Source organism: Corvus hawaiiensis, chromosome 6 (genome assembly GCF_020740725.1).
Source record: "Corvus hawaiiensis isolate bCorHaw1 chromosome 6, bCorHaw1.pri.cur, whole genome shotgun sequence".
NCBI classification, from domain to species: Eukaryota; Metazoa; Chordata; class Aves; order Passeriformes; family Corvidae; genus Corvus; species Corvus hawaiiensis.
In genome coordinates, this window is record NC_063218.1 from 40,702,157 (window position 1) to 40,729,442 (window position 27,286).

General features: G+C 39.3%; 1 protein-coding gene across 16 annotated transcripts in view; it reads right to left on the minus strand.

Annotated features, from left to right (window-relative positions):
• CELF1 (CUGBP Elav-like family member 1) overlaps positions 1–27,286 on the minus strand; it is a 64,325-nt gene that overhangs the window by 30,324 nt on the left and 6,715 nt on the right. For 10 of the 16 annotated variants that reach the window (XM_048308255.1, XM_048308263.1, XM_048308262.1 and 7 more), the window contains exons 2-4: positions 22,237–22,321; positions 16,901–16,941; positions 1,900–1,989 (exon numbers count right to left, since the gene is read on the minus strand). In XM_048308255.1, coding sequence (XP_048164212.1) covers positions 1,900–1,970 — 71 coding nt within the window. In that variant the 5' untranslated portion in view covers positions 1,971–1,989; positions 16,901–16,941; positions 22,237–22,321. Of the gene's footprint in view, positions 1–1,899; positions 1,990–16,900; positions 16,942–22,236; positions 22,322–22,675; positions 22,846–27,286 lie in introns of those variants that run through there. The other 6 variants (XM_048308268.1, XM_048308266.1, XM_048308267.1 and 3 more) reach the window with 3 other exon arrangements.

The following is a 27,286-nucleotide window of genomic DNA, read 5'->3' on the forward strand; positions in this document are numbered from 1 at the left end:
GAAAATATACATATAAAGAGAAGCTCTTGCACATTCCCAGTATGCGTACCAGAGTACATTCACATTCACTGGCAAGCTGTGTACTTGGAAACCAAACACACTCAACACAGCTGTTTAAAACTCTGTTCCCATAGTGTAGTCAACATCTGGGATTCAGGATATAAATCTGCTGAGATAACTGAAAAATATCACTAATTCAACCACGTAAAATTTTATGGAAAAAGAAACCAGAACCGAAAGGAACCTAAGCTCAGTCTACCTCCAAACTACCAAAGTTATCAGTAATCACTGAAAATGAGAAAATGTTATTACAACACTTTTAAATGAGACTAATTGTAACTGTTTCCCAAGGTGAAGATCCATCTTAAAAAGAGAAACAGAATCAATTGATTCAATGATAAGTTTCTTTAAAGGTTTACAGGGCAATACTTCTTTGTGAAACTAGGGAGCTTTCAACAGTAACTGGCAAAAAAACAGGCTTAGATTGTACATGAACAGGCTGGGATTGGACAATCCAGTTAGTCACAGACTGAATCAGGTTCAATAATGTCAGGATTCTAACACAGAAAAAGAAGTCACTTCTTAGACTACAACAACACAGAAGTTTTGAGTAAGGGAATCCTCAACAGGTTTCAAGGCATTCTGTCTAGCCATGTGAACAGTTTACACCCTATTAATAAAGGTTGTGTTATGCTCCACCCAGCCAGTTCAGAGTCCTACACTGCTCTCTGTATTGACTCCTCATTTTTTGTTAGGTGCAATGTGATGTCTTGTTATCAGCACTCCCAGCCTGGTGCACCAGAGCCCCTGTCCCTGCGGAAGTCTGCCTGTAAAGACATCCTATTGTAGCTATAGCGATCAGTTGGTTAAAATTGCTGACCAATCCCTGCATAATCTAGAAAGGACATGGGGAGTGGAACAGCAACTATACAATGAGTCCCCCCACCCCCAAACTCTTTGTTGAAGAATACAGGTGGTCTTCTTCCAGAGTAGTCAGCTCTCTTCATCTCTGCTTTTTTTCCTTTGAAGATAGTTTGAATGGCTTATTAACTGCACATGATAGTATTTCTCTCACTGTCCATCTGAAATCATATTTCCCCCAAATAGAATAAAAAAAAGAAATTTTGAAGCCTGGTAACATTTAGTAATTTTTCCCATCAATACGTTGCTGTTCAGAGCCTAAGGAAAAACTGATGCTAGGGAAAGCTCGTAATTTTGTAGCTGTATGAACAGACCTCAAAACCAACAAAGCTTCTTACTAGAAGAGAAGGGAAGGGAATCATCATAAATCCTTTCACTCCTCTCCACCTTTCCGCTCAGAAAGGGTCAGCACCACTCCAAATAGCCAAGAGAAACAATACCTTTTACAAAGATGTAAACTACCCCTTTCCATTTCAATTAAGAACAGCTGGAAATTGTTTACCCTCTCCAATAATAATTTTCAGCCCTGCCTTCCATGGGTAGCTTCAAGAACACAACATGGCTCCTGTTAATTGGGCAACTCTTAACATGACCTCAACAGTATTCAAAGAATATTTTACTCCTAATTAAAAGGTTTAATCTGGAGTCATTAATAGGGAAGAACAGAAAATGTTCTCCCCACAACAGATTTAAATAATCCATTTTGTAAATCAGCACCTGTAGCATACTATAAACAGTATCATCAAACAGCTTTATTCCTCCTTAGTCCTTATCACCACAATTATCAGACCATTTTCCCCCCATCTAGAAACCAACATCAATTTTCCATGACCACTAGGATTTCTTCAAGAAAACAAACTGCAGGCTCTCTCATCTCTCCTTCCTGTCTCCCTCTGCCCCATCAGACAGCAGAAGCTTGAGATAGCAATTCCAACTATCAGTTTAGTCATAACTTAGACATGAAAAGAAAATACTTACACAGGGCTTGCATTCAAGGAGCAATGGTCCACCATCATCTCTGGGAGGAAATCCAACTTGAACGCGGCCATCACCTCAGTCTATGACAAACTACTAACACTAAATCAGTGTATTGCCTAACCCCCAAACAACACCACTTCCAAAAGTCCTGCAGGTCTTAACACAGCCACACAAAAAACACTCAAACCACAGAAACAGAAGCTCAGGGAGACCAGCAATAGACACCACAGAAACAGGCTGGACTGGGAAAGGGACATGGAATCCCAGATTAAAAAGGGGATGTGACCATGTGAAGGGAGGCTCAGCTTAATACACAATGAAAATGCTGATGCACTAGGCTTGTTTTGTGCAATTTTCCCTGGCGAAGCAGTACTGAGTGCACTGTCAGATAAACAGAGTGTCAGATCCATGAAGATAGCAATGGGTAACAGAGCAGAAAGAATACAAACTCCAGTCTTTCCATCCCCAACTAACTCCTTGTCTCCCAAAATGGCAGACCAAGGCCTTCAGGTTCAGAAATGCACTTTCCAAATCAGCAGTACGCAGGTGTGAAGTCAAGAGGCTCCTTCACCATAAACATTTTTAATAGCTGATTTCACTCTCTTCACCTTGTGCACTACTATTGACACTCTCAACTTCTATGGCAAAAAAAGCCAACCACAATTTTTCTCCAAACCTGCCAAAAAAATCAAAGCTAGGAAGATCTGATTACTCAAAAATTCCTTTTCTTGAAGACCATCAAAACCGATTCCTTTGATAGAAGCAAAACATCCATTGTTCCGCAAACAATACTTCGTCTATCATGCATCTATAAATCCAGATATACAGAGCCTATAAATGACAAAGAAGGGGAAAAAACCCAGTGATTTATTGAAAACTGTTTTATAATCTTTGAGAACACTGATCAGAACACCTCAGCTGCTTCATCATTAAAACAGACATAGTATGTTGATCAAGGAACTGGGAGATGTATTTATATATGCAATACAGGCTTCTTGCTAAATCTCCAATATCCAAACTAATGGGGAGATAATATGGATAAAAATGGATACACTGTGAAATGCAGAAATATTTGATTGTGGGGAGTGAGTGCTGTAGGCACTCTACAGGGTTCTGGTGTGTCAGAGCACTCCAGGAGGAATGGCTAATTAGAGTCTAACTTGAGACCAGAACCCTTACATACGGTCGATATAACCACAAAATAACCTCTCAGAGCAGCAAGGACTGCATGCTCACGTCTTTCTCCTCTGTCAATGACTGCAATATGTACTTGCAGTTATTCTGACTGGCCCATATATACAGCTTTATTTAAGCTTGCACACTTACAGTATGTCAATTGTTTTTTCATAAACAATGTTTCTGACCTCTAAAAAAATAAAAAAAGAGAACATTTCTTATCTTTTGCCAACAGTGAGGTTAATTAAAAGGGGCTACATCCTGTAATACAAAGAGATCTGCATATCACTGCAAAATAAGAGAGGACATGAATTTCTCATGCATCAGATATTCAATAGTAACTACTTCATGCATGCTCTTATTATGTGACAAATGCAAGAGTCCTTATTTTTTAAAGGAAAAGGTGTAAGCTATCTGCTAAGCAACATTGTTAAGAACATGCAAATATGCAATTAGGGAGCACAGGTCTGTTTTACAGCTTTCAGCAAATTAAATTGTTCTATCTACCTTTAGACACATATTACAGGCTTCCCACTTGAAAAATGCCAAGTTGAGTAAAGCCCATCGTATTTATCATACTCAAATGTTAAATTGAGCCTAGAGCCCACTTCATGCATTTGTCTAAAATGAGACTGCAGAGAAAAACATTTCAGATTTATATGACTAGAACAACAGATTACAGGTTGTGATTCCTAGATGACATAAATCTATAGACCAACACTGTAAATTCTGGCCCTATCCAGGAAGACCAGAAGTCATTCCTTCAGGTCTTTCACTCATTAGCTTTTTCCAGCAGCCAGTAAAATGCCCCAGCTGCCATGTTCACTGTAGCTTCAATGAAAGACAATGCTGGCAACGCAGAGTCTAGAAATGGGTTTTAAAAATGCTACTGAGATTGATTCGTTTACTGAAGAAAATCACTACACCATTACGATTTGATCCTATGCCCACCCTTTTCCCCATCTCTCTGCTCCCCAAAATCAAAGTCCTATCTTCTTGTTCCATTAAGACAAAACTGCAACGTTACAGGCACAATTTGTCAGAAAGGAAGAATCAATACTAGAATGGCGAATAAGTATCTGAAGGTAAGTTAGCCAAGACTCAGTGCCTCTGTGCGCCATACTTCTGAAGTAACGATGGCAACCTCAGTGACAAAACATTAGTGTACAAACAGGCTTGGTTTGGCATTATTTAGCTGAAGGCTCCAAGCTAGTGACATTAAAAGACTTACAGACTCCACTTGTGAGAATATCAGAAAGAGTGGAAAAAGATTGTATTTCACCACTGCACAGAAATAAGAATGAGGAAAAAGTGTTTCTTTAAAATTAGAAAAAAAAAAAGTCATCCTAACCATTTCTCACAAAGAAAAATAAGGGAGCTAAACACACTTATTTTTTGCTCAGATGTCAAATTCCTGCTGGCTTCCAGATCCATTCTTTGACTGTTTCTATTCAAAGGATAACAGAAACAATGTCTGAAATTCCAAGCTCTATGGACTGTAGCTACACATTTAAATGTGGTGCTCATCTGACAATATGAACATTAAAAAACTTCTACATACTACACATTAGATCTCAATTTTTACACTTCTGAAGCCCTAGATGATGCTGCATAATGTGTCATTATATGTGCTCCTCAGAGACTGCAGAGTACAAATGCTGAAAGTTTTTTGCTTTTATTTTTAACTTTACAGAATTACATCACATCCTAGGGAAAAAAAAAAAAACAACCCAAATTCACCACAAAACCAAAAATCTTGTGTCATATTTTATTTCCTAAGAAAGCCTAGTTCTAATGAGCAAGTAACTGTGAAAGCTGAAGATAAAACCATCTTTTATTTTATACATTTTGTACTCAGACAGCATACACAAATCTGAAGCTGGGGGACTACTGGCATGGTGAGAGCAAGCTATGGGAAAGGATGTAGGCTATGGAGAAATCAGACACTGTGAAGCTCTGAAGGAGACAGGTCCTAGAATAAACTTCCCCTTGTATTATCTGTGCATATCCAGATTCTAACGGTGCTGCTGAATTGCAGTTTTGTTTTTAAACTGATAACCCCTAGGTTAAATGCATCAAAATACAGTAGCTGCTTGTCAATATTTTGTTGTTTCATTGTTGATCATGTAAGCATGTGGTCAGAATGTTTTCTGCCTGTGTTGAAATCCAAACTGTCTCCCCATGCCTCACTGGGTACAAAAAGCCCCTTACCTACTTGCCAAAACTGCAGTTTCTTCCTCTGCCAATCTCTTTGACTGTTATGCTCTGTGGGTACACAAATCTGACACATTCAGAATATTGAATTTACCATCAAAATACACGAAGTTTTGGGCTGCCTACAATTCAGATTAAATTAACTTAAAAATATTTTTATTTATATGAACTTTTGTAGAAGTTCCCAGGTGGAGAAAAGGGATAGGAGGGGAAGACAACTACCTTTATCTTGGAAACACCAAAGCTTTGCGGTGCTCCCTCTTACACATTTTTACTGAGAGCAGATAAATGAGATCTAGACACAGATGAATTTTTAAAAATTAGTTAAGTAAATTTAATTCTAAAAATAGATCCTACTAAAAGCTTTTTCCCCCCCTCCCTATCCTCAAAATATTTCTGAGGAAAAATTTTTGAGGTACATGAATACATTCTTGATCTACTTCTCTGGCTTGTGAAGGAAGTTCTGTAGCTTCTACTTCAATTAATTCTCTGAAAGCTCAAAAAGAAGAATTATGAACTTTCGTCTGACTGAAGAATCCCCAGGACGCTGAGCTCTCTGCCAGCAGATGAAACAGCAAGGCACCCAGCCTTCTGGCTTACAGGAAGAGGCTGTCTCTGCCTAAGTACTCTTCGAAAGAGAAAAATGAAGCAGCAGCTAAACACACCTTTTTTTTTTATAGTAAAGAAAAATGATAAAAGTAAATAATATAAAATTTATTTTGAAAAGTTAGGGAATTACTTTTCTTGAAAAAGGAGATGAAACTTAGCACTGAAGTGAACAAATTTGTTATTCTAATTAATTCCAAACAGTGAAGCTAATAAAAAGATAGACAAGAAACACACACAGGTACATTTTCTTTCATATTGTTTATGGGCCTCCCCAAATACATATGCTTATCTGTTCTTCCTGCTATGCAACATTCACTTCCCACAGAATCTACTGCTCTGCAATTCACAAAGCAATTGTAGTTTCCTATGTTCACAGGAGTAAAACAGGAGTCTGGCAAAGGCAAATTGAAACTGTTAAGAGGGAATACTTCTTAACTAAATTCACAAACAAATATTTAGTGGTGGTGACTTTTGTAATCCTGTCAAAGCTTGACAAGGCTTGAACACAACTGGATGCATGCAGGGTTATTTTTTCCCACTTTTATTTACTGCACATACATAAAAATCCCAACTATTTTTATTAAACAGATAACCCATGGGCTATCTGCCTCAAAATACTGCATATAAGAATTACACCTTCTAATTAACATTAGGAAGGAACAACTAAGTAATGTCATCTTTAAACACAGCCTAATCAATAAAGATTTTAGATCCATTTGTCTAATGCACATAGTACTAAGCATTATCAGAAAGAAATTGAAAACCAGAATATGCCCAGTCTGGCAGCTCTCAATGTCCCTAGTCACAACTTTTTACCTTTTTTAATCAACACATGCAGCACAACATCTTCATGGGAAAATAGATGTGGAAGACAATGTTTGAATTAAACACACAAAAGTTACTGTTTCTCTGTAGCCACTGATATCACAACTATGAGGTGGCAAAGCAATATATAAAGTCCTATACCTGTGTAAGTCTGTTGGATGAAAGGGTTCTGAACTAAGCTGGTCATAATAGGAAATGAAAATAATAGGAAAGACCTATTGCTTGAAAATGATGTTTCAGAGAGAAATCAAGGGATTGAAAGCTGTGGTAGAAGAGAAGGCTCTGTTCCCAGCTTTGTACCAACTCAATGCAAAAATCCAAGCAACTTCCCTTAGCTCTTCAATTTCCAGATGTCACATAGACAGACCAGGAGGCAGTGATGCTTTCCTGGGGACAGAGAACTGAGAATACTGTTTGCTATACAATAAACCCATACACTAGAGAGGTAACCTTTAACAAAATATGCCAATACATACCAAAAGCAGAATTAAAAAAAAAAAAAAGCTGTTCCTATGGGCGTGTCTTACCTTCTTAGACTAAATCTTGTATATCCCAAGATCCTTCAGTGACTTCTCCCTGTTTATTTATGTGTAGACCACAGCCAATAGCCAGACCAGTTCAGAGCTACTTGCTCACTCATGGAAAAGAGCAAGAGTTGAATGTTCTATTTTGACTTCTCCTTCACTTAATGCTAAATTATCAGTAACTTAATGCCTTGATACATTTACTGGTCTGACAAATCTATTTGAGTATGAACAGTGGATTCAAATGTTTTCAAGAAGGAATCACAGACTTACAGGATCACAGAATGGGTTGGAATGAATGTTAATGATCACTTAGTTCCAACCCCCTCTGTCATGGGCAGGGACACCTTCGACAAGACCAGGTTGCTCAGAGCCTCATCCAACCTGGCCTTGAACACTTCCAGGGATGAGGCATCCACAAATTCTCTTGGCAACCTGTTCCAATGCCTCACCACCCTCATAGTAAAGAATTCCTTCCTAACATCTGATCTAAACCTACTCTCAGTTTGAAGCCATTCCTGCTTGTCCAGTCACTACATGCACAGATAGCAACCACTATATACATTTTCCCTTCTTTTTAAAATGCCTCGCAATTGCTTTCAATATGCCACCACACAACTGAAGAACAAATTCAATCTGTGATATGCTCAATATCTGGCTCACTCCTGAGGATAACTTACACCAAATGGCAGACAGTAGCACTGCAATATGAGAGCTTATCTACCAGGAAACAGGTTACAACATCTGTTCAAATCCAAGAAGTCAAAAAAAACCCCCACCCCAAACTGCAAAATAGGTCCTGCTCTGCCAGTAACTGCTATTGACAGCACATCTAACGAGAACTTTGAAAATTATCAGTCTTAAGACCCTCTTCTAGCACATGAATGAAGTTCACAAAGTTTAAGGCAGTGGCCTACACACTTACTCAATTTTTCTCTCATTTTCTGATACATTGCCTCTTCATTTGGTTGCTTGAGAGGGGACTCAGGACTGTCCTGTGAATATTCTGACCAGGCTGCGGGTATTGGAATTCTGCGATGTGAGCAAGCCACAGCTCTGCAGACAATGATCTGCTTCTCTAGGGCAGAACAGCTGCACGATGCTACCCTGAGTTTTACTTTTTTAGTGCACAGCTGTCAGCTAACACAGCAGCATGAGGTTCCTAACTCAGTGCTTGACCCGCTGCAGCTGTGTCTGCTGCTTCAGTGATGATGCTACAAAGGCTCGCACAGGCATTACCAAAGAGAGAAAAATGGAATAGACTGGCCATGAGACTACCTCCTGACAGTGACCTAAAACACCTATCTGTGACCATAAAATCTCTCATTACCCTATTGTCAGTGGGGAGTTAGGAAGCTGATAGCCTTCAAAGCATTACCTCGAGGTATATCACAACTATTCTTTCCAGAACCTGTATCTATTTATTTTTTTTTACACAAAAAACCTCCAAAGAATTTCAAATACCTCCGTCTGCTATAGTGCTATGAACAGTGACAGACAATTCAGTTAGTTTATGTGGATTTTTCCAAAGGCACACAGTATGTACTCACTTCTGTTTTCAAGGAGAGTACTTGTGCAGCACTAGGACAGTAGACTACTTCATTAGCACAATGAAACAAGGAAAAAATATGTCTGTATGTAAGTAAAATCTTCAAATTAAGACAGTTTCCTAGAAATTCCATCTTTTCTTTGGTGTTTGTCTCCTTCTTATACCTGTTCCCCAATGATATATTACATGCTTACATTAATCTTCATAGAAATATAAGAAGAGGTACCTGGATTGTTTTCTTTCTCTTATATTGTAAGATATTTTCTTTTGCTAGCTTTAATTTTGTAATTAAAGTTCTTAATTGTTACCTTCAGAATAGTGATCTGAAATTTATGTTACACTTCTGTCCTTCCCTGATAAATATTGTTTTGCAGATTTCCCTGTCTTTTTCAGACTACGGGAATGCAGAGGGAGACAAAAATCATAGTTGTGAATTTAAAACTAAAGCACATGACACAGGAAAACTTATTGTGATGCAAAGAAGACAACAAAGGTCTGGCTGAGAAGACACTGTATTAAAGGTACCAGACATGAAGCATAAAAAAGCAAACAAACTGCTAAAAGACCAAATGATGAATTTGAAGCAATTAATGCAGGACAACTCGTTAGAGCCCCTGTACCTGTAGAACAGACAACAAGCCTTATGCAGGTTCCCTAGAAAAATTAATTTTGGCAAATCACATGCTTAACCCTCTTTGCAAGACATTTTACAATTAATATTTGATACCAGGAAAAAGAATTGTTGTATCCCAGGGCAATTGCTTTCAAAGCAGACATGTACAGGCTTCTTCCCTTCGTTCCAGTATATTAAAGACAACAATAACAGAAACAATTAAAAAAATTAAAGCTCTTTATCCTTACCTCTAGGTTCTGGTTTGTTTTGTTTTGGGTTTTTTTTGTAAATGACATGAAATGCCTATTTCAGGTACTGCTTAAACTCTACCAGAAGTTACGTTAAAGAAAATTTTGGTTTAAAATTGTATTTTTTTTAACATATGCAAACATTCCAGTAGTTCGATTTTGAAAAGCATTTTCAGTTTTTATAATCACAATGCTAGAACATAACAGTGCTTGCACTTTGCAAGAGACAAAAATCTATGGAGACCTTAAGTACCTAAGAGAGGTCGGAAAGACCGGTAGACACTTTGGCACTGCAGACAGAAAAAACTTCTTGAGAAAGTAGGAAAAGTGGCTTGGTCACAACAATAGTAAGAGGAAATGAAGGCAACTGTATGACACAGGAGACAAAGCAGGAAATGAGTGTAAGAAGAGAGGACACACATTTCTACCCTGTGGAAGGACAGCGGACAGGATGGAACATTTAAGGCAGCAGCAAGGTTTGAGTTTTCCCCTTGCACCCTTTTTTTTTTGTTTATTGACTGAATTCAGACCCTGAGATGCACAAAAATACAGGGGACAAATCACACTTGCACTACAACACTTAAACCTTTAGTACAAGAGAATAAGAATATAATGCTTGCAAGCAATCTTGCCCTGAAGGCAAGGTACAGATCCCACTTAAGAGTGTCTTTGGCCTTTTTCTCTCCCCTAAATGTTGTCTCTGAGCTTACAGAAACGACTTTTTTTTTTTTTTTTAATATAGAAATAGCTGAAGGTAAACTTCTGGCCATCTTTTTGTGCTGCAAGCAATTCTATGGAACAGAAAACTTAAAATATGTTTCAACTTTTTTAGTTTGTAAATACAAACACAGTACCTATAAATCTCATTTCAGATATCCCTGTATTTTCCGGTCCTTTCCTGTATTACCTGAATCTGCAGCTCTGTACTTAGTCAAAAAGGTACAGTAGAAAAAGCCATTTTGCAATCTCTACAATATTCACCAGATTTTTAAGGACTCATCTACATGTTTTAGGACAGTTTTCTGACACTGAAACAGAGCCAGAAGTTATTCCTCTAGTAAGGACCTGGAAATCCACTCGTTCTTGGAAAGCTCTCAGCAGTCTGCTTGTCCTCAAGCCAAACGTGCCATAAAACATTACAGCAGGCAAAGCAAGCAGATTTGCACAGAGAATGCTGTGTGGTTCCATATTGGACCCAGGGGGAACAACAGAACCACCTATACAATTCCAGGACAATACCATGTACAAAGATTGTTATATTAACCTGCAGGAGGAGAACCTCAGTGAATAAAAAATGCCTCTAAGTTTATGGGAAGCAACACATCTTGTGCACATGTAAAGTAAAACCTTAAAATAAGAACTGGCCAGTTATTTTTTTTTACTGAAGATATGTAATATGTTATCTTAACTCAAAGGAACAAACTACAAATTATTACTCTCCGTAATGAAATGTCTTAGAATAGCAGTTAGACCGGCTTAAAATTTTTTCTGATAGTCTTTTTTTTTCTTCTTCTAAGTTTCAAGAGACCTTTTGGACTAAAAGCAACAAGTCTCAAGTTTCATTGTCCTTTGCAGCTATCAGAATAGTCACACAAGCCATTTTGAGGAATCCTTTAACCTCAAATTGTTTCTACAAATAGTAGCAGATACAAACAAGAACCAGTTAATATCATACTACAAAAATACACTATTTCTCTCATTTCATTTTATCCAAAGGAAAGCTTTTTGTTGCATGTCACCTGAAGAAAGTTCAAATGTAGCCTAGACAGGGGCTCTCCAGAAGAGCACACTACGCAGTTCAAACAATAATCGCTGCAATAATAATTTTTATGTCGAGCACCAACTTAGAGCACAATAAGGCATCATTTCCCCTTGGCATGAGGATACACAGGTATAGCTCCAGCACTGTCCATGAGGAAAGTGGAGATGGAAATGGGATGTGGTATCCCTGAAAAGACAAACAATTCAACTTACCACATACATTGCGAGGTAAAAACAGAAGCAACAAGGGAAGTTCCAGCATCACTCCTGGTACAGAAGAAATGTGATTGATTGAGGAAGTTGTTATTTTGTCTCCTAATCAAAGCTGTGACTCCTGCTGCCTATTTTGGATAAGCAGCCATCTGCAAAACTTCACTAGCTTTTAAGCTACTCAGGACCACAATCTAAGTGCCAGAGAGTTTATTTCTGAAAAAGTACCTAAACTTTCTAAGCCTCTAGAATCAAAAGTGAATCAATATGATAGATGTATCTCAGTTTTTCTACTCAACTAAGAAAATACAGCCATGTTGATTTAAACATTTACTCTTTAATAAGGTCTAAATAACCATTAGATACTGTAGTAGGTTTCAACTTCAGGAAGAGCAAAGCCCAGAAAGAATGAAGAATACTACTCTGACCCTGTTCCTTCACACAAACAAATAATTCTATCATCAAATAACTTTACATCTACTTTCCTAAACTATAAATGGTTTTAGAAGTATTGAGGAAGAATTAACTTCTTATAGCAGAAGAGCCAAAATGCCTTCCAAGTTTAATGCAGGAATTACAGCTGTCCCTGAAAAGACAGCAGGATTGACAGCCCAACTGAAGTGCATCTACACCAATGCACACAGCCGGGAGAAGTCTCAGTAATCGCCAGCCTTTGTTCTTGTGGAGGACTTCAGCTTACCAGATGTTTGCTGGAAATACAACACAGCAGAGAGGAAACAGTTCTCGGAGTGTGTGGATGGCAGCTTCCTGACACAGACAGTGAGGGAGCCAGTAGGGAAGGCATCCCACTGGACCTGCTGTTTGCAAACAGGGAAGGATTGGTGGGTGATGCTGGAAGCTGTCTTGGGCATCACAATCACAGAATGATAGGTTTTGATTCTTGGAGAAGTAAGGACAGAATGCCAGCAGAACTGCTTGGACTTCTGGAGGGAGACTTTGGCTTGTTTCAGAGACTGGTTGATGGAGTCCCTTGGGAGGCAGTCCTGAGGGGCAAAGGAGTCCAGGAAGGCTGGACGTGCTTTAAGAAGGAAATCCTAAAGGCTCAGGTCAGGCCTACGTGCTGAAAGACGAGCCAGTGAGGAAGAAGACCAGGCTGGCTGAACAGAGAGCTTTGGTTGGAACTCAGTAGGGGAAGGAAAGAGTGTATCATCTTTGGAATGAGGGGCAGGCAACTTGGAAGGACTACAAGGATGTCATGAGGTTATGCAGGTAGAAAATTAGAAGGGCCAAAGCCCAACTAGAACTTATTTGGCTACTGCCATAAAAGACAATGAGAAATGTTTTTTGAAATGCATTAGAAACAAAAGGAGGGCTAAGGAAAATCTCCATCTTTTACTGGATGCAGAGGGAAATATAATGAAAAAGGATGAGGAAAAGGCAGAGGTACTTAATGCCTTTTATGTCTTAGTCTTTGACAAGTTCAGTTGTTTGCAGGGTACCCAGCCCCCTGAGATGAAAGAAGAGATGGGGAGCAGAATGAAACCCCTATAATCTAGGAAGAAAGGATTAGAGACTTGTGTAAGTCCATGGCGCCTAATGGCATCCACCCATGGGTACTGAGAGGGCTGATGAAAAAGCTTGCCAAGTCACTTTCTGTCACATGAAGGCCTTGTCACATGGCTCAGGCCTGTTACTTCAGCTAAGTAGAAAAGGACTGTGAGAAAGAGACACAGCTGAATTAAGGGTAGAAAAACATGCTGCGTGACCATCATGGTGTATGGTGGGTGGTTGAATTATGTTTGTTGTGCTTTAAAACTATGTAAACAGGTAACTGGCTAACTGCTTAAAAAGGCCAGGTTTCTCCAATAAAGGGCTCTCCTTTGCACCTGCCTGGGGACTCAGCATTGCTCATTATCGCAACAACTTTCCATCATTTACCAGCAGTCCTGCTTAACCAGGCAGGTCCCAGTTGACTGGAAGTAAGCCAATGTTACGGTGTCTGCATGAAGCGTTGAAAGGAGGATCTGGGGAACCACAGGCTTTTGGGCCTGACCTCTGGGATGGGGAAGGTCATGGAGCAGATGATCCTGAATGCCATCACACAACATGCAGAGAACAACCAGGCCCAGCCAGCCCGGGTTTCTGAAAGGCAGGTCCTGCTTGACCAACCCGATCTCCTATGTCCAGGTGACCCACTCAGTGGAAAGGCTTTTGATGTTGTCTACCTGAACTCCAATAAAGCCTTTGACACTGTTTCCCACAGTGTCTTCCTGGACAAAGTGACTTCCCATGATGTGAATGGGTGTATTCTTTGCTGGGTAAAATCTGGCTGGATGGCTTGGTCCAGAGAGTGGTAGTGACTGGAGTTACATCCAGCTGATGGCTGGTCACCAGTGGTGATCCCCAGAGCTCAGTATCAGGGCCAGTCCTGTTTAATCTCTTTATCAATGATTTGAATGAGGGGATCAAGTGCATCCTCAGCAAGTGTGCAGGCAACAGCAAGTTGGGTGGGAGTGTTGATCTGCAGGAGGGCAGGAAGGCTCTGCAGAGGGATTGGGACAGGCTGGATCGATGGACTGAGGCCAACTGTGTGTGCCTCAGCAAGGCCCAGTGGCAGGTCCTGCACTTGGGTCACAACAAGCCCATGTAGCACTACAGGCTGGGGGAAGAAGGTCGGAAAACTGCACAGCAGAGTACGAGCTAGGAAGGTTGGTCAACATCAGATGAACATGAGCCAGCAGTGCCCAGGTGGCCAAGAAGGCCAATGGCATCCTGGCCTGTATCAAAAATAGTGCGGCCAGCAGGGCCAGGGCAGTGACTGGCCCCTGTACTCAGCACTGGTGAGGCCACACCTCAAGTGCTGTGTCCAGTTTTGGGCCCCTTACTATGAGAAGGACACTGAGGTGCTGGAGCCTGTCCAGAGAAGGGTAACAGAGCTGGTGAAGGCTCTGGAGCCCAAGTCTTATGGGGAAAACTTGAATGAGCTGGGGTTGTTTAGCCTGGAGAAAAGGAGGCTGAAGGGAGACCTTATTCTCTTTACAACTACCTAAAAGGAGGTTGTAGTAAGGTGTGGGTCAGTCTTTCATCCCAAGTAACAAGACCAGACAAAATGGCCTCAAGTCACACCAGAAGAAGTTTAGATTGGATATTAGGAAGAATTTCTTCACTGAAAGGGTTGTCAGCCATTGGAACAGGCTGCCCAGAGAAGTGTTAAAATCACCACCCCTGGAGGTACTTGAAAAATGTGTAGATGCTTAGGGACAGGTTTAGTGACAGACTTGGCAGTGTTAGGTTAGTGGTTGAACTCTGTGATCTTAAGAGTCTTTTCCAACCTTCAAGATTCCATGACTATCATTTGACAATCTACAATCTTTTAATGCCCATTTTTATCTCCATGCCAAAGACTTCCATTTTGGAAGGGGCTCCTATCTGCAGAAATTTTATTTCAACACAGACATGTTTCAGCATGGTAAATGTGTGTATGACAAGAGTCAATTGAGGTAGGATTGACTCATCTCAAAGCAAAGCTGACTCCTCCTCAGTTTTATTCTCTGTACCAGACCAGAAGCCAGAATGCCATCAGTTTTATTCTGATATATCTCTACAGAGTTAATCATTATAAGAGCATTTCATACAGGGATGTATACAAACAATTTTATGTACCATTATTAGATATTCAAGAAAAGACTCCATCCTCACCCTTTTTACTCACATTTAGGCAGATGAATTCAACTTCATTTTGCTCTTAAGATGAGAAACCACAGATCTTGCACTGAATAAAAGTGACTTATTTTCATCAACCAGAAACTTGGTGATTATTTTATTTAAATAATCTGATTATTTTGTTATCTAAGTAATCCCAATATATTGATTCTGGACCGTGTTTTGCAATTAGAGAATCCCATGAGTTTAAAAAACTAGGCCTAATCAGTTTAATCTGTCTCAAAAGATGCAAATTCTTCAGAAAAAAGCCACCAACATAATGACCAGTATCCTCTCTCGCCATTCTTCTGTATGGTCGTAATGGACAGCAAAGGAGCAGGAAGAGCAAAGTACAGAGCACCAGTCATTTAGAAAAGAAGTTGAGTGTTTTGCAACCCACACAATGCCTGGAGACAAATGCCCTCAAACCGGTACTTCCAAACAGAGAGGTCAAACACCAAATCTCTAAAAAATCACTTGAAAATGACGGTGTTCCTGGATTTCTTAAACCAACTTTAGATCTTTCTACTCTGATGAGTAACATATGGAGAGACAGGATATCCTGCACTTCAAAGACAAATTTGTTTTTCTTTCTAATATAGACATAACTAAATCCTTCCCAATGTATTTATGAAAACCGTAGCAAATGTCTGTCCATAGCAGAAAACAACTCTTTCCTCAAGACAATAAAAAACCTCAACTCTCTCTGGTTGGCTACAGACCAAAGCACACCTTAAATATTTCTGCCATAGGAGAGGTGATTCACTGGAAGGGCAAAAATCACCAAACTTGGGTTGTGGTGATACTGAGAGTGTTACTTAACACAGCAGTTACAGGTCAATTGTCTCTGAAGTGAACCGAAACTCTTGAGGTACACAGTACGAACAGTCTTATATATTCTTTTGTACTCCTCTGACCACACAGTAAATCATTCCAACTTCCTAAACCAGAGAAATAACTATATCACAGAAGAGCTTTTTACTGGGTTGTCAAGCTGACTCCACCTATAATGCAAACTACCATGAGAACCAAACATAATCAAAGGACACAGCACTGAACTCTCAGCTGGAAACTGTGTAAGAAAGGAAGGGGGAATTGTCTCAGCTGTCACATGAAACTTACTGGACTTCTAACACTAAGAAAACTGCACCAAAAGATCCTCATATTTGACTCCATGCATTTTCATACTGGACTATGTTCCAGTTCTGCTGCACATAATCAAATCTGTCTCAGCCCAGAAGGAGTTGTTCCACTAATATTCACCTTTAGGGTTTCATGTACTACAGAACACTTCAGATTTGTTCTGGTCAAGAAGTTGCTATGAAGACACGCATTTCTACTTTGCAGTTATGTTTCTAAAATTATTAAATTACAGATGGACTTAAAGATGCCTATTGACTCAGTACTCATAGTCCTGAACTGTTATCATTCCCAACCCACTTTGGCAGTACAAAGGCAGGAAACTGCAGAGTTTAAGGTTCAGGGAGCACTGCTCACTGCAGTGGAAAATGACTGCTTTCATCACTGAATGTAAAAACAACTTCTCTCTAAACCTTTGAAAGGAACTCCAATACCCAACTGAGGGATACAAACTGCAGTTGGTTCATACCTGCAGCTACGCACCTCCCTCCAGCCGTTCCAGTCTTCACTCTAAAAGATAAGGAAAAAGAGACATTGAGGACTCCAGAGTTAACATCAGATAATAACAAACATTACATGAACTCCACCTGGTAAAGCACTGAGCACTGGGAAAGTGAAGCATATTTCCAATAAAAGAAGTCATCATGAGGTGGTAACAACCTTCATTAGACTCAAAACTGAAGTTGTATATTTCAAAAATACAGAGGAAATGAAAGGGCACACAAAAATGGACTGCAAACACAACATAGCTGAAAACAGAAGTCTTAGAGATTCCTAGCAATGTTCAGTGGACTTGTAACACCTGTCTGGCTTTTTGGCTGTCACAACAGAAGCAGCTACCAACTGCAGTACCCACAATCCTAAACTCCTGTATGACATTATTTTCACAGCTGCAGCACTAACAGATGACCATGAACCCGCAGATGGGAACTCTAATGTATGATTGCATAAATGGAAATGGATGAAAAAGCACTGAATTAGGGAACACAGAATTGAACAACACAAGGAAAAAATGTTATTTCTACATCTTAAGCTAATCATCAACCAGGAACCATACAGATTTTCTGTACTAGCACTGCATAAATAGGGGATGCTACTTCATGATTCAGAGTTCTGTTCTTGCAAACTCAGTAACCGACTCTCAACACAAGCTAGTACATATTTAAATACAACACTTGGATTTTTTAGCTCTGAGGTTTCTTGACCTTTTTTCCCCCCAAATAATTTCTTCTCTGCCTCCTCCTGGGTTATTTTGCAGAACTACACTCATGTCAGTCTAGCAGTATTTTACAGAAAATCCAAATCTATTTACTTATCTACAGTTACCAAACGAAAAACTGCATCCATCTGCAAGAAGAAGAATTGTACAAGGCTATCTGAGCTCCCACATTTTGATGGCTTTGCAGGCCCCTACTTAACCTTTGTTCTATATTTTTTTTAGTAAGTGAGAATAAGTGAGCCACATTCTCTTCTAACTTGCTATGTAATATGCTTGGTTATTTATCACATGTACTCATGCCCTCTTTTATAGAGTTCTCTTGAGAATTTTCAATTCTTCTAAATTTTTTCTATTTGTTCAATTTATTTAATGAAGTACTAAAGCCTCTAAAGGAACAAAGAATCCTAAACACAAGAACAATGCTAATTTTCTTATAATATTTGTTGAAAACAAAACCCAATCTATGAATCCAGAAAAACATAACTCAGTTATCTGAAATGTGTGTTTTCAAAATTATGCATTTTTTTTTTTCTAGAATATTACTGAAAACTGACTATTGTTCAGGGAACACTTTACATATTTATTGTTCTTCTGTTTCACAGCAACATTCTGGATTATGAAGCTCCAATTAGTGATAGAAGCAAATATGTTACCTTAAGACACTTCCTTTCACCTCACCCAGATTCCTCTGCTTTTTTGAAGTTTAATTACAAAATATTTGTTTATGGACAAAAAAATGGTCTCATATTCCTGCTAACAGACCTTCTTCATACCTAACTTCTAATATCTTCAAAACAACATGTAACACAATTTTTTTGCTTATATGCTAGGTTAGACTCCTTTGATAATCAGCTTTCAAAAAAAAAAAAAAAAAAGACAGCTACTTGATCCTGCGAATACTTAAGAATACCTACATAAACAACTTTTTGATGTTAAAAAGAAAATCTTCACTTTGCACATGTAACGCTGTAAGACTCTAGTGAATTAATTTAAAAGCTTCAAAGAAACCAAAAGTGCAGCTAACATAGCCAGAGGAACCCATAACTCTTGGATACCTTTGGGAAAAAAAATATACACTTCACTGAATCAAAGGCAAAATCCAAGACAATAAAAACTTCAAAAACCAAGCAGCAAATCTAACAACCACCTGTAGAAAGCCTGGGAGAGTGCTCTTAAATCATAAATTGGTTTAGTATGGTTTATTTAATTGCATGCAGAACATAAATACACTGAATAATTTATCCAAGTTTATACTGATGCCTAAGAGTGGCTACCTGAAAACAGAGGCTAGACAAGGTTAAGACAATAAAAGCAGGTGTTTATTGAGGGCCTTCAATAGGAACACCTTGGGAGTCAAAAAGCCTCTGAGGGGCTACACCCAAGATGAACATCGGGTCACAGGTTTTTCACACTTTTGTAAGTTTGGTCCATTTGCATATCAGGGCTAATTCTCCAATTACAATTTCAGGTAATGATGTAATTACCCCAAGTTTGTTCCCCCTCCCCAGAGGCTTAGTTTACGTATTTTGGGGCCTGGGACAACAAGGTGTCCTTGGGTCCAGGCCCAGAGAGGGTTTATTATGTCTAACAGTAGCTAACAAGCCATGCGAAGTTTTATAGTTACACACTAAACCAGTACAGGGTCTGAAAATACAAAAGCCAAATCCTAAGGCATCAATACATCAGACAAACTTGGCCCAAAGGCCAAAGAACCTGACAACCGTGTTTCTTCTCAGAAAAAAATGAGTCTTGGATCCCTCAGACTAAGGTATATACATACATACAGCTGGATGCTGCTAGCCATGTGTGCACAGTCACTTCTGTAATTAACTGATGGGGCAGTAAGCTCTCGTACAAAGTAGGTTCTCCCCAGCCCAGCATTTGATGCTGATAGCTGTTTTCATAGCTGCATGAGTGTATGCTCTTAGTGCAGTCAGCAAAACAATTAACGGGGTAAATTCAGATCTCTCATCACAGCTTTTGTAAACATTTTTCCTGAAGTTGCCCCCTGACTACTGCATGTGAGTAGAGTTGTCACTTTCAACTACTGCACAAAGCTGGGAGGAACTATTGACACTACCTGAGTACTCCATGTAGAAAAACAAAGGTTTAACACTTAAGATGTTTAACACTGCCAGATCTAAAGGTGACAAAATATAATCTCATTGCAACTTTTGATATGCACTATAACATAAATAGAACTGCAGCTGGTAATGAAAACAAGTGGCTCTATCCACCAAGTAGTAGACAATGGATATGAGCCCAATAAATCTAGTAATACTGCTTTTATACTAAGTGGTAAAACTTCAGTCTCATCAGCACCTGGGACCATCTAAGAGAATACCAGATCATTTAATGGATTCTGATCAATGAAATTACTATCACAGTCAGCACTTGTCTAGACAAGTTAGCTCTGATTTCCCATTACACTTTCCAGGAACTAATGTTTATGGGATGTCAACGTTACCATTAGCAATTAAAGAGGCCAACAGATCAAACAGACCACATAGCTCAACCTCAGATACATCCTGGCATCAACAGTCTCTCACATAAATCAGCATTCAGTCTGGCCTCACTGTAGATTAACATACTTTTAAGAACCCATGTGACCAATAACAAAAATTTGGAAATATAGAAAGAACTATTTATTTGGAAGAAGTACAGGAGGGAGGTAATGATGCATCAAAGAGCGACGGAGCAAGTGCACTACACAGATTACGAACTGAGAGTCCTACACAGACCAGAGGAAGTTTCAATTTCTACACAGCTCAGGCCACAACCCACAGAAAGTGTCACAATGTAGCAACCCGTGCTAATGAGGCAACAAGACAACAGAGATAGCAAGGGGAAACTCCTATGGTCTAAAAACCTTACCAGAGAAGGAGCCATACTTTCTTATCTGAGAAGTGCCCTTCTACTGCAATCTTTACACCACTCAAACCTCTCAGCACCAGAAACTACTTGTTCAGTGCGAGGCCACAGCTCAGTCACTGCGCCTGCTCAGTTTATTTTGGCAGAAAGAGCAGTTGAATACTGTTTTTCTCAGTGCTGCCAGCACAAATACTAAAGGGTATAGCGGGTAGCAGACAAGCTGTACAGTTAGCAAGTAGACCAGGTGAATTACTCATGACACTATGTTCTATTATAAGAATGTTTTTTCAGCTTCAGATGTAATAGGAAGAACAGAATGAAGAATAGAAGAGATGCACATTTTGGGACCATTAAAGATTAAGATGAAAAGAGAGGAAAACATTTGAAATGCTATGCTTCAAGTTACTCTAACCAGGACATCATAAAATACTTAAGATTTGGGATGTCGATCATATTTGCAATGTCTGTTCCATGTCCAGTCAGCAATTACAGTCCAAACACCTCCAAGAGTGCTCATTAAGTATTAAAATCCATAACAAAAGTGTCAAAAGATACACTCTAAGAATACAAACCAATCCTATGATCTACTGTTGAAAACATGGGACTAGGTCCTAGAAGCCATAATTTCTATTACTAGCTACGGGACTGAATAGTCACTTTTTGGTCCTAAGAGTTTCCATTTGTGCAATACGGACAAATATGTACAAATAAATAATAATCTTATTTCTTTGTGAAAGGGTATTTTGAAAACTATGTGACACAAAGTATTCAATCAGAGACAGGAGTATCATCACATTGTTACAGTTGCATCTCAGCTGAAAACATAGTAAACAACGTCACCAAAAAAAAATTTCTGCAAAACATCTGCCTGTTAATAAACCCCAAAGAATCTCACCAACAAAAGGTTTTACCTTGCTATCTCTCTCCAGATTATGGTATCAAGGGACTCTCAAAATATACCAGGAGATGAAAATAGAGAAGGTACAAACAAAAGCAACATTTCATTTACTTTTTGATTGAAGGTTCAAAATATTCAGAAAATATGCATTCATGTTTTGCTTTATGGAGACTGTACATGACACAGGAAGACCTACCATATACAGCAGAGTTTGGCCTTCTTTTGGGTAAAAGATTGAGTTTTAGTGAACACAAACAATATTCTCAGTTTAACCACTAAGCCTACTCCTAGAAGGAACCGAACTTCAGCTGAACTTTTAACAAGCTCATCTATCTCAGCCACAAGATTCAAATACTAACACTTTCAACTTACCTATCATTAAAGGCAAGGTAAAAAAATCCCAGTGTGGAAATCATCCCTGTGCAATGTTTAGACAGACACAGCTTGCATAGCTCTGTGTTAAAAATTCAAGATACTTACACACCTTTTTTCTGATTGTACAAAAGGAAATAGATTCTGAAGCAAGCAGAGAATAAAGATGTATTGCAGGTCTCCCTGCAAAGATCCTCATATGCAATCATTACTCTGTATTACCACACCTAAAATGCCCAAGGAGGACACAGTGTACATGGCTGTTTCCAGCATCTACTGCCAGCTTCAGGAGGAAAATAATTTTGAGGTGTCTCACTTTTGAAAGATCTAAATTGAACTGTATACAAAATTCTGAGTAGGTCTGAAATTCTGTATTTGCAAAGTGTTGAAGTAAAAACATTTATATTTTATTTCAAAGAAGCACAACTAAGAAAGACTGATTTACCTTAAGCTTGTATGTGTCTTGCTTGGCTTATATTAGACAAATACTTGCCATGAACTCTACCGTGCAGAATCTGCCATTGCCACGCCTGCAAACCAAAGAGTAAAAACATGCTCAATTATTTTAATCTTTATTTTGTAATAGGCACACGGTAAATCCTTTGCAGAAGTAAATGGATACAAATTACACTCACATCTACAAAGAATTGGAGTTACTGCTCTATTATAACCAATGAATACTGATTCACATCACTTTTAACAGCAAATAATTTTCATTAACACTTGAAGAGATTTAATACTGGGTGTATAGAGCTGAAGCTTTAAAAAAATATTTCATACTATTTCTTTTCCTCCATCAGAGGCAAATGCTGGCACTGCTGTGGGAACATCAACTTAGGAATATTCCACTTTTGCTCAAAACCACAAATTTAATAAAATCTAACCATTTCACTGCAAAGCAGGTCTTACTAAGCTTCTAGTCCAGCTCTCTGAAGGTTTCTCACTTGTAATCATTTGCAGCATCATTTGTATATACTTGGATTTATTTTTTGCAACATTTACTCCCCTCTTCAGTATCTTTATATAGTACCTGAAACATACAACTGTAAATAATACAGAAAAACAAAAAAAATCAGCATTCATTTACAGTCTACTGAAAACACGTGAATACATGAATGCATGCAGCACCACGAAGCATCATTTTTGTCTGACTACCAATCACAAATGTAATGCAACACTTCAGATGAACTTTGTCTGAAGAAGTCTTCATTCCTAGTTATGAACATCTGAATACAACTAATAGAATGCCTTTCCTACTGGTATCAGCAGCCTTTTACTCCACAAACTACCCTCATGGTCCATTTCATGACCCTGACACACCCTCCCCAGGCTGCTCATCTCCAGTGGTTGATGCTCACTGATTCCTGCACCAGCACAGCTCTGCTTGCTCCTTTCTCTTCCCAAGGCCTCAGAAACTCTGCTGTACAAGGCTGGATCCATAACCTGACCTTAACTGGATGGGGGGGAGAAGGATGAAGAGTGTCAGTGTACTTTGCCAAGAACTAGAGGGTCAGTACTTGCTTGAAGTCTTACACAGATATTTTCAGATGTTCTTCACTTACACACTTATCCATCAATTCTTTTCCATTCACTTTTCCTGGAAGGCACAGTATGACATCAGCTGGTTTCCAGTGCTAGCAGGAAGATACTCCATAAACTTTATGGCAAAACCAAGTGCTATAAATACAGCTTTGGCTGCACGAGCATGCACAATAGACATAAAATAATCATCTTTCTGGATTCTCTATACCTCGTGCCTGGATTCTGGAGGCACCTTCTGCTTCCAACATCTTACATGCAACAGTCCATGTGGCACATTATTTTCTCTCTGTCATCATATCAGAAAAGCTCACCAATTTCCTCCCAAATGAACAGCAGGCTTTTCTGTAGAGCAGCATCAACCACAGCATGTATCAGATACTGCATTCATAAAGAAATATGGTGAGACAACATTTAGGACTGCCCTGTCTAGAACCAAATTATATGTGCCCCATCAGGCAACACAGGCAAACAATTCTTACTTAATATTTTCAGGTTATACTACTGAGAAGACTGGATACGAGCTCTCCATAAACATTCAATGGAAATGGGGAAGAAATACAAAGGAATAGACCACGATACTCCTACTACAGACCCAGTTTAAGCTGGTGCTCTTGCCAAAAGAATGGTGCTCAACTCTTTCCTCACCAGCTGTCCACCCCCACCTCTGTATAATAAGCCTGAGAAAGGAAACAGTCAAGGTGTGAGCTTGTCTACCAACAACAGGAAAACAATAGTTTTAACCCAGACATGCTCCCAGATTCAATTCACTGCACAACCACACAGATGTTCTTGGTAACACAGAGGAAAGGAAAAACGCATGAAAAATGGCACAAGCCTCTTTCAGAGCACTACTGGCAGATGCTCATTTAAATTACTCATGGAAGTAGATCATCAAATTTAAGTGCTGAATTTCACACAATTAAATCTCTACTGATAGATCCTTTTTAAAGACCTCAAGTGATAAACAAGTCTCTCATCGCTTCTGTTAAGGAAACACTACGCTTGTAAGAACCATATACATGTCCTTCCATATAATCATCTTCACTGTCCCAATTCTTCGTCAGTGGACTGCCTCAGATATTAGAGACATGTCACGCCACATTCTTGATTAAACGATATGACTTAACGTTTTAAAATCACAAGTAAATATTTTCCAACTTTCACTTTTTCTTCCTGGACTTTAACAGCTGTAATTACTTCATGATAGCAGTTATAAGTTCCATCAATTTGAAATGCACACTGGACTTAATTCCAAATTCCTGTAATCTTCCCATATGTCTACCCTTAACCTAACTTTATTATTCTACTGCAAAATTATGATATTTTTTAAAAAGGATTATTTTTGTTAAAAAAAAAAAGCAGTAGGGCAAGAAGAAAATAAAAAATTACACCTTCCTGTGGAATTTCAGTACCTTCAAAGGACATCAGACAGAAGTTAATTTTTCATTTGTCTCCAACCCTGATTAAATCTTTTCTGCAAACAGGGTAACACAGTCAATCTAGAATTGATTATTGGGTATTCTCCCTTAAACACAGAAGTATACAAGGCAAATGAGATTTCCTGTCTTGACAGCTTGGTTTAGCTCTGAACAATGTCACTTTCTTACATATTGCTTTTAGGAAGATTCTAACAAAATGGTATGACTGAAATTCCCCAGCGCCATTCTACAGCCTTTCACTACCCAAATGCCCTTGGTGCACATGCATTTGTTCAGTGTTCTATCCATTTAAATGGCATCTTTCACAGAATAGACACACAGAATTTTTAAAACATGCAATAGTGAACTTCCAAGAGGCCTTTGAAACTGCCCAATCATATTCCTGCTCCAAGACTGCAAGGGAAAGGTAAGTATGCTATGAGAAAACACTTAAAAGCCGAGGAATCATAAAACTCCAATCACTGGCCTCAAACAGTACCACAAATGGCTTTTAACTGGTAACTCATATAAATGAAAGGTTGTCAGCGAGGGAGTCAGCAAGTGGAAAAGTGGGGAGAAAAGCAGGCAGAGGACCTAATTCTAGCAGAGGATGCCAGAATTAGGCAAAATACCAAGATACTTCAGGTAACAAGCTTAACATCCCACAGGCTGCATATTTACAACAAATTCCACAGGTTTTCCACATGAAGATGGAAGAAACTACCGCAGTGTGTCCCCACTCAACAAAGAAGGATCAGAAAACAGCCACACAACTAAGTTGCTTGAGTTCAGTCAGTTCAAGAAGATGACCCTCTGTCACACATCAACCACAGGTTCCTGCCTGCAGATATCAGTACAATCCAGACATTGCCAGGCAGCTGAGATTCACCAGTTTGCCTCCAAAATGTCCTTCTTTCAAATTCGAGAGACACATAGCTTTCTCAGGAGGAAACACACTGAAGACACTGAAGTGGTAGGAAAGAAAAATAATTCAGACTGGATTTATGGAACATGGTCCTCAAGAAAAAAGGCAGAATCTTGCTAAAACCAATTTTACAACTGAAACAATGCCTTCCTGTCTCAAATTCCAGAAACAAGAGGCTGATGCCTATTTGCATAGATACTCAAAAGGCAGAAAAATTGTTAAGTGGACAGTATTTCCTAAAATTCAGAAAAAGTACCCTATAAACAATTGCCCTCTTTTTCCCTCTCAAAAGATTATTGCCACTGTTAATGGTGTATTTGACTGCTGCCATTATTTTGAGCACCCTTCTGCTACTCAAAGATTGTATTAACAGTTTACTACAGTGTAGCAGCTAACAGACTTTCTGCACTATTTGTTCATCTGATCTACTATTTAAAAAAAGCAATTGTGAATAGTCATCCCAATGTGTGCAGGGCCTTAATACAAAGTTTATGCAAGCACACAGTCAGGGCAGTCTTAGCTACAAGTTTCCAGCCCTTCCTAACAAGGTATTTCCTACAAGCCCCATCCCTCAACACCAACTCCCGATTCCAAACTAGGCAGGCCAGGGTCTAGCTCCTCATTAATCCCCATTGCCCATAACAAGCAAAGACAGCACTCAGATCTTCCAGGACAGGATCTAGCTTTCATTAATCTTCAAGGCAGACAGTGACAACAGACCTTTTATGGAAGGATACAGGCCTTGGCTAATCACTCCCCAAAGCAGGAAGGGAGATTAAAATCCTCATCCCAGAAGACAGCAGCTCTTTTGGAGGTCAAATCTGTGTCTTTCTGATGCCACTGCCATTCATTACAAACCGTCCCTATGAGACAACTGCCTTCCCTCCTCCATTTCCAGTCCCTAGACTCCCAAATTTGGATGAACTGCATTTTACAAAAAAGACAACATCCACAAACAGATCACCTTTCACTTGGAACACCAGTCATTCCCAGAGACAGACAAGACAGACGGACATAACAGAGACTGTAAGCCCTGGCTCTCAATTCTGCTCAGCAAAAGCCCACCAGGCCAGCCACACTGCCTGGGGAGCCAGTGTGCTCTGCTGGACAAATATAGAAAGCAGAAAGTGGAACAACCCTTTCAGCAGAAGAGATTCTGCTCAGCTCCCCGAGAGGGAGGAGCAGGGAGCTGAACCAGCCAAACTGCTTTACCCATACATGGTCTCTGAAAGACACCACTGCTAAGACAAGTTCCTTTACACACGCACACCCTCACTCACTGTCACACCGTGCAAGGAAAGAAAAGAATTAAAGTGTACAAACCTAAAGGAGTTACTGTTTTGAAATGAGTTCCAACTCCATTTTGCTTGAGCCCACCTTAATAATGCACAAACATCTAACACTATTCACCAATAGAATCTGGGCAGCAACTCAGAAACAAGACAAAAATCCCAGGGAATCCCCACATCCACCAGCATTTTAATAACCACTGAACTAGTAACGTCTTCCTTATTGCTTTTGGACACACACGTCCACATATTAAGGTCTTGGTTTGACCTTCTCCCCCCTCCAGCCCAAACTGAATTACAGAAATCTTTTTAAACCCTTCT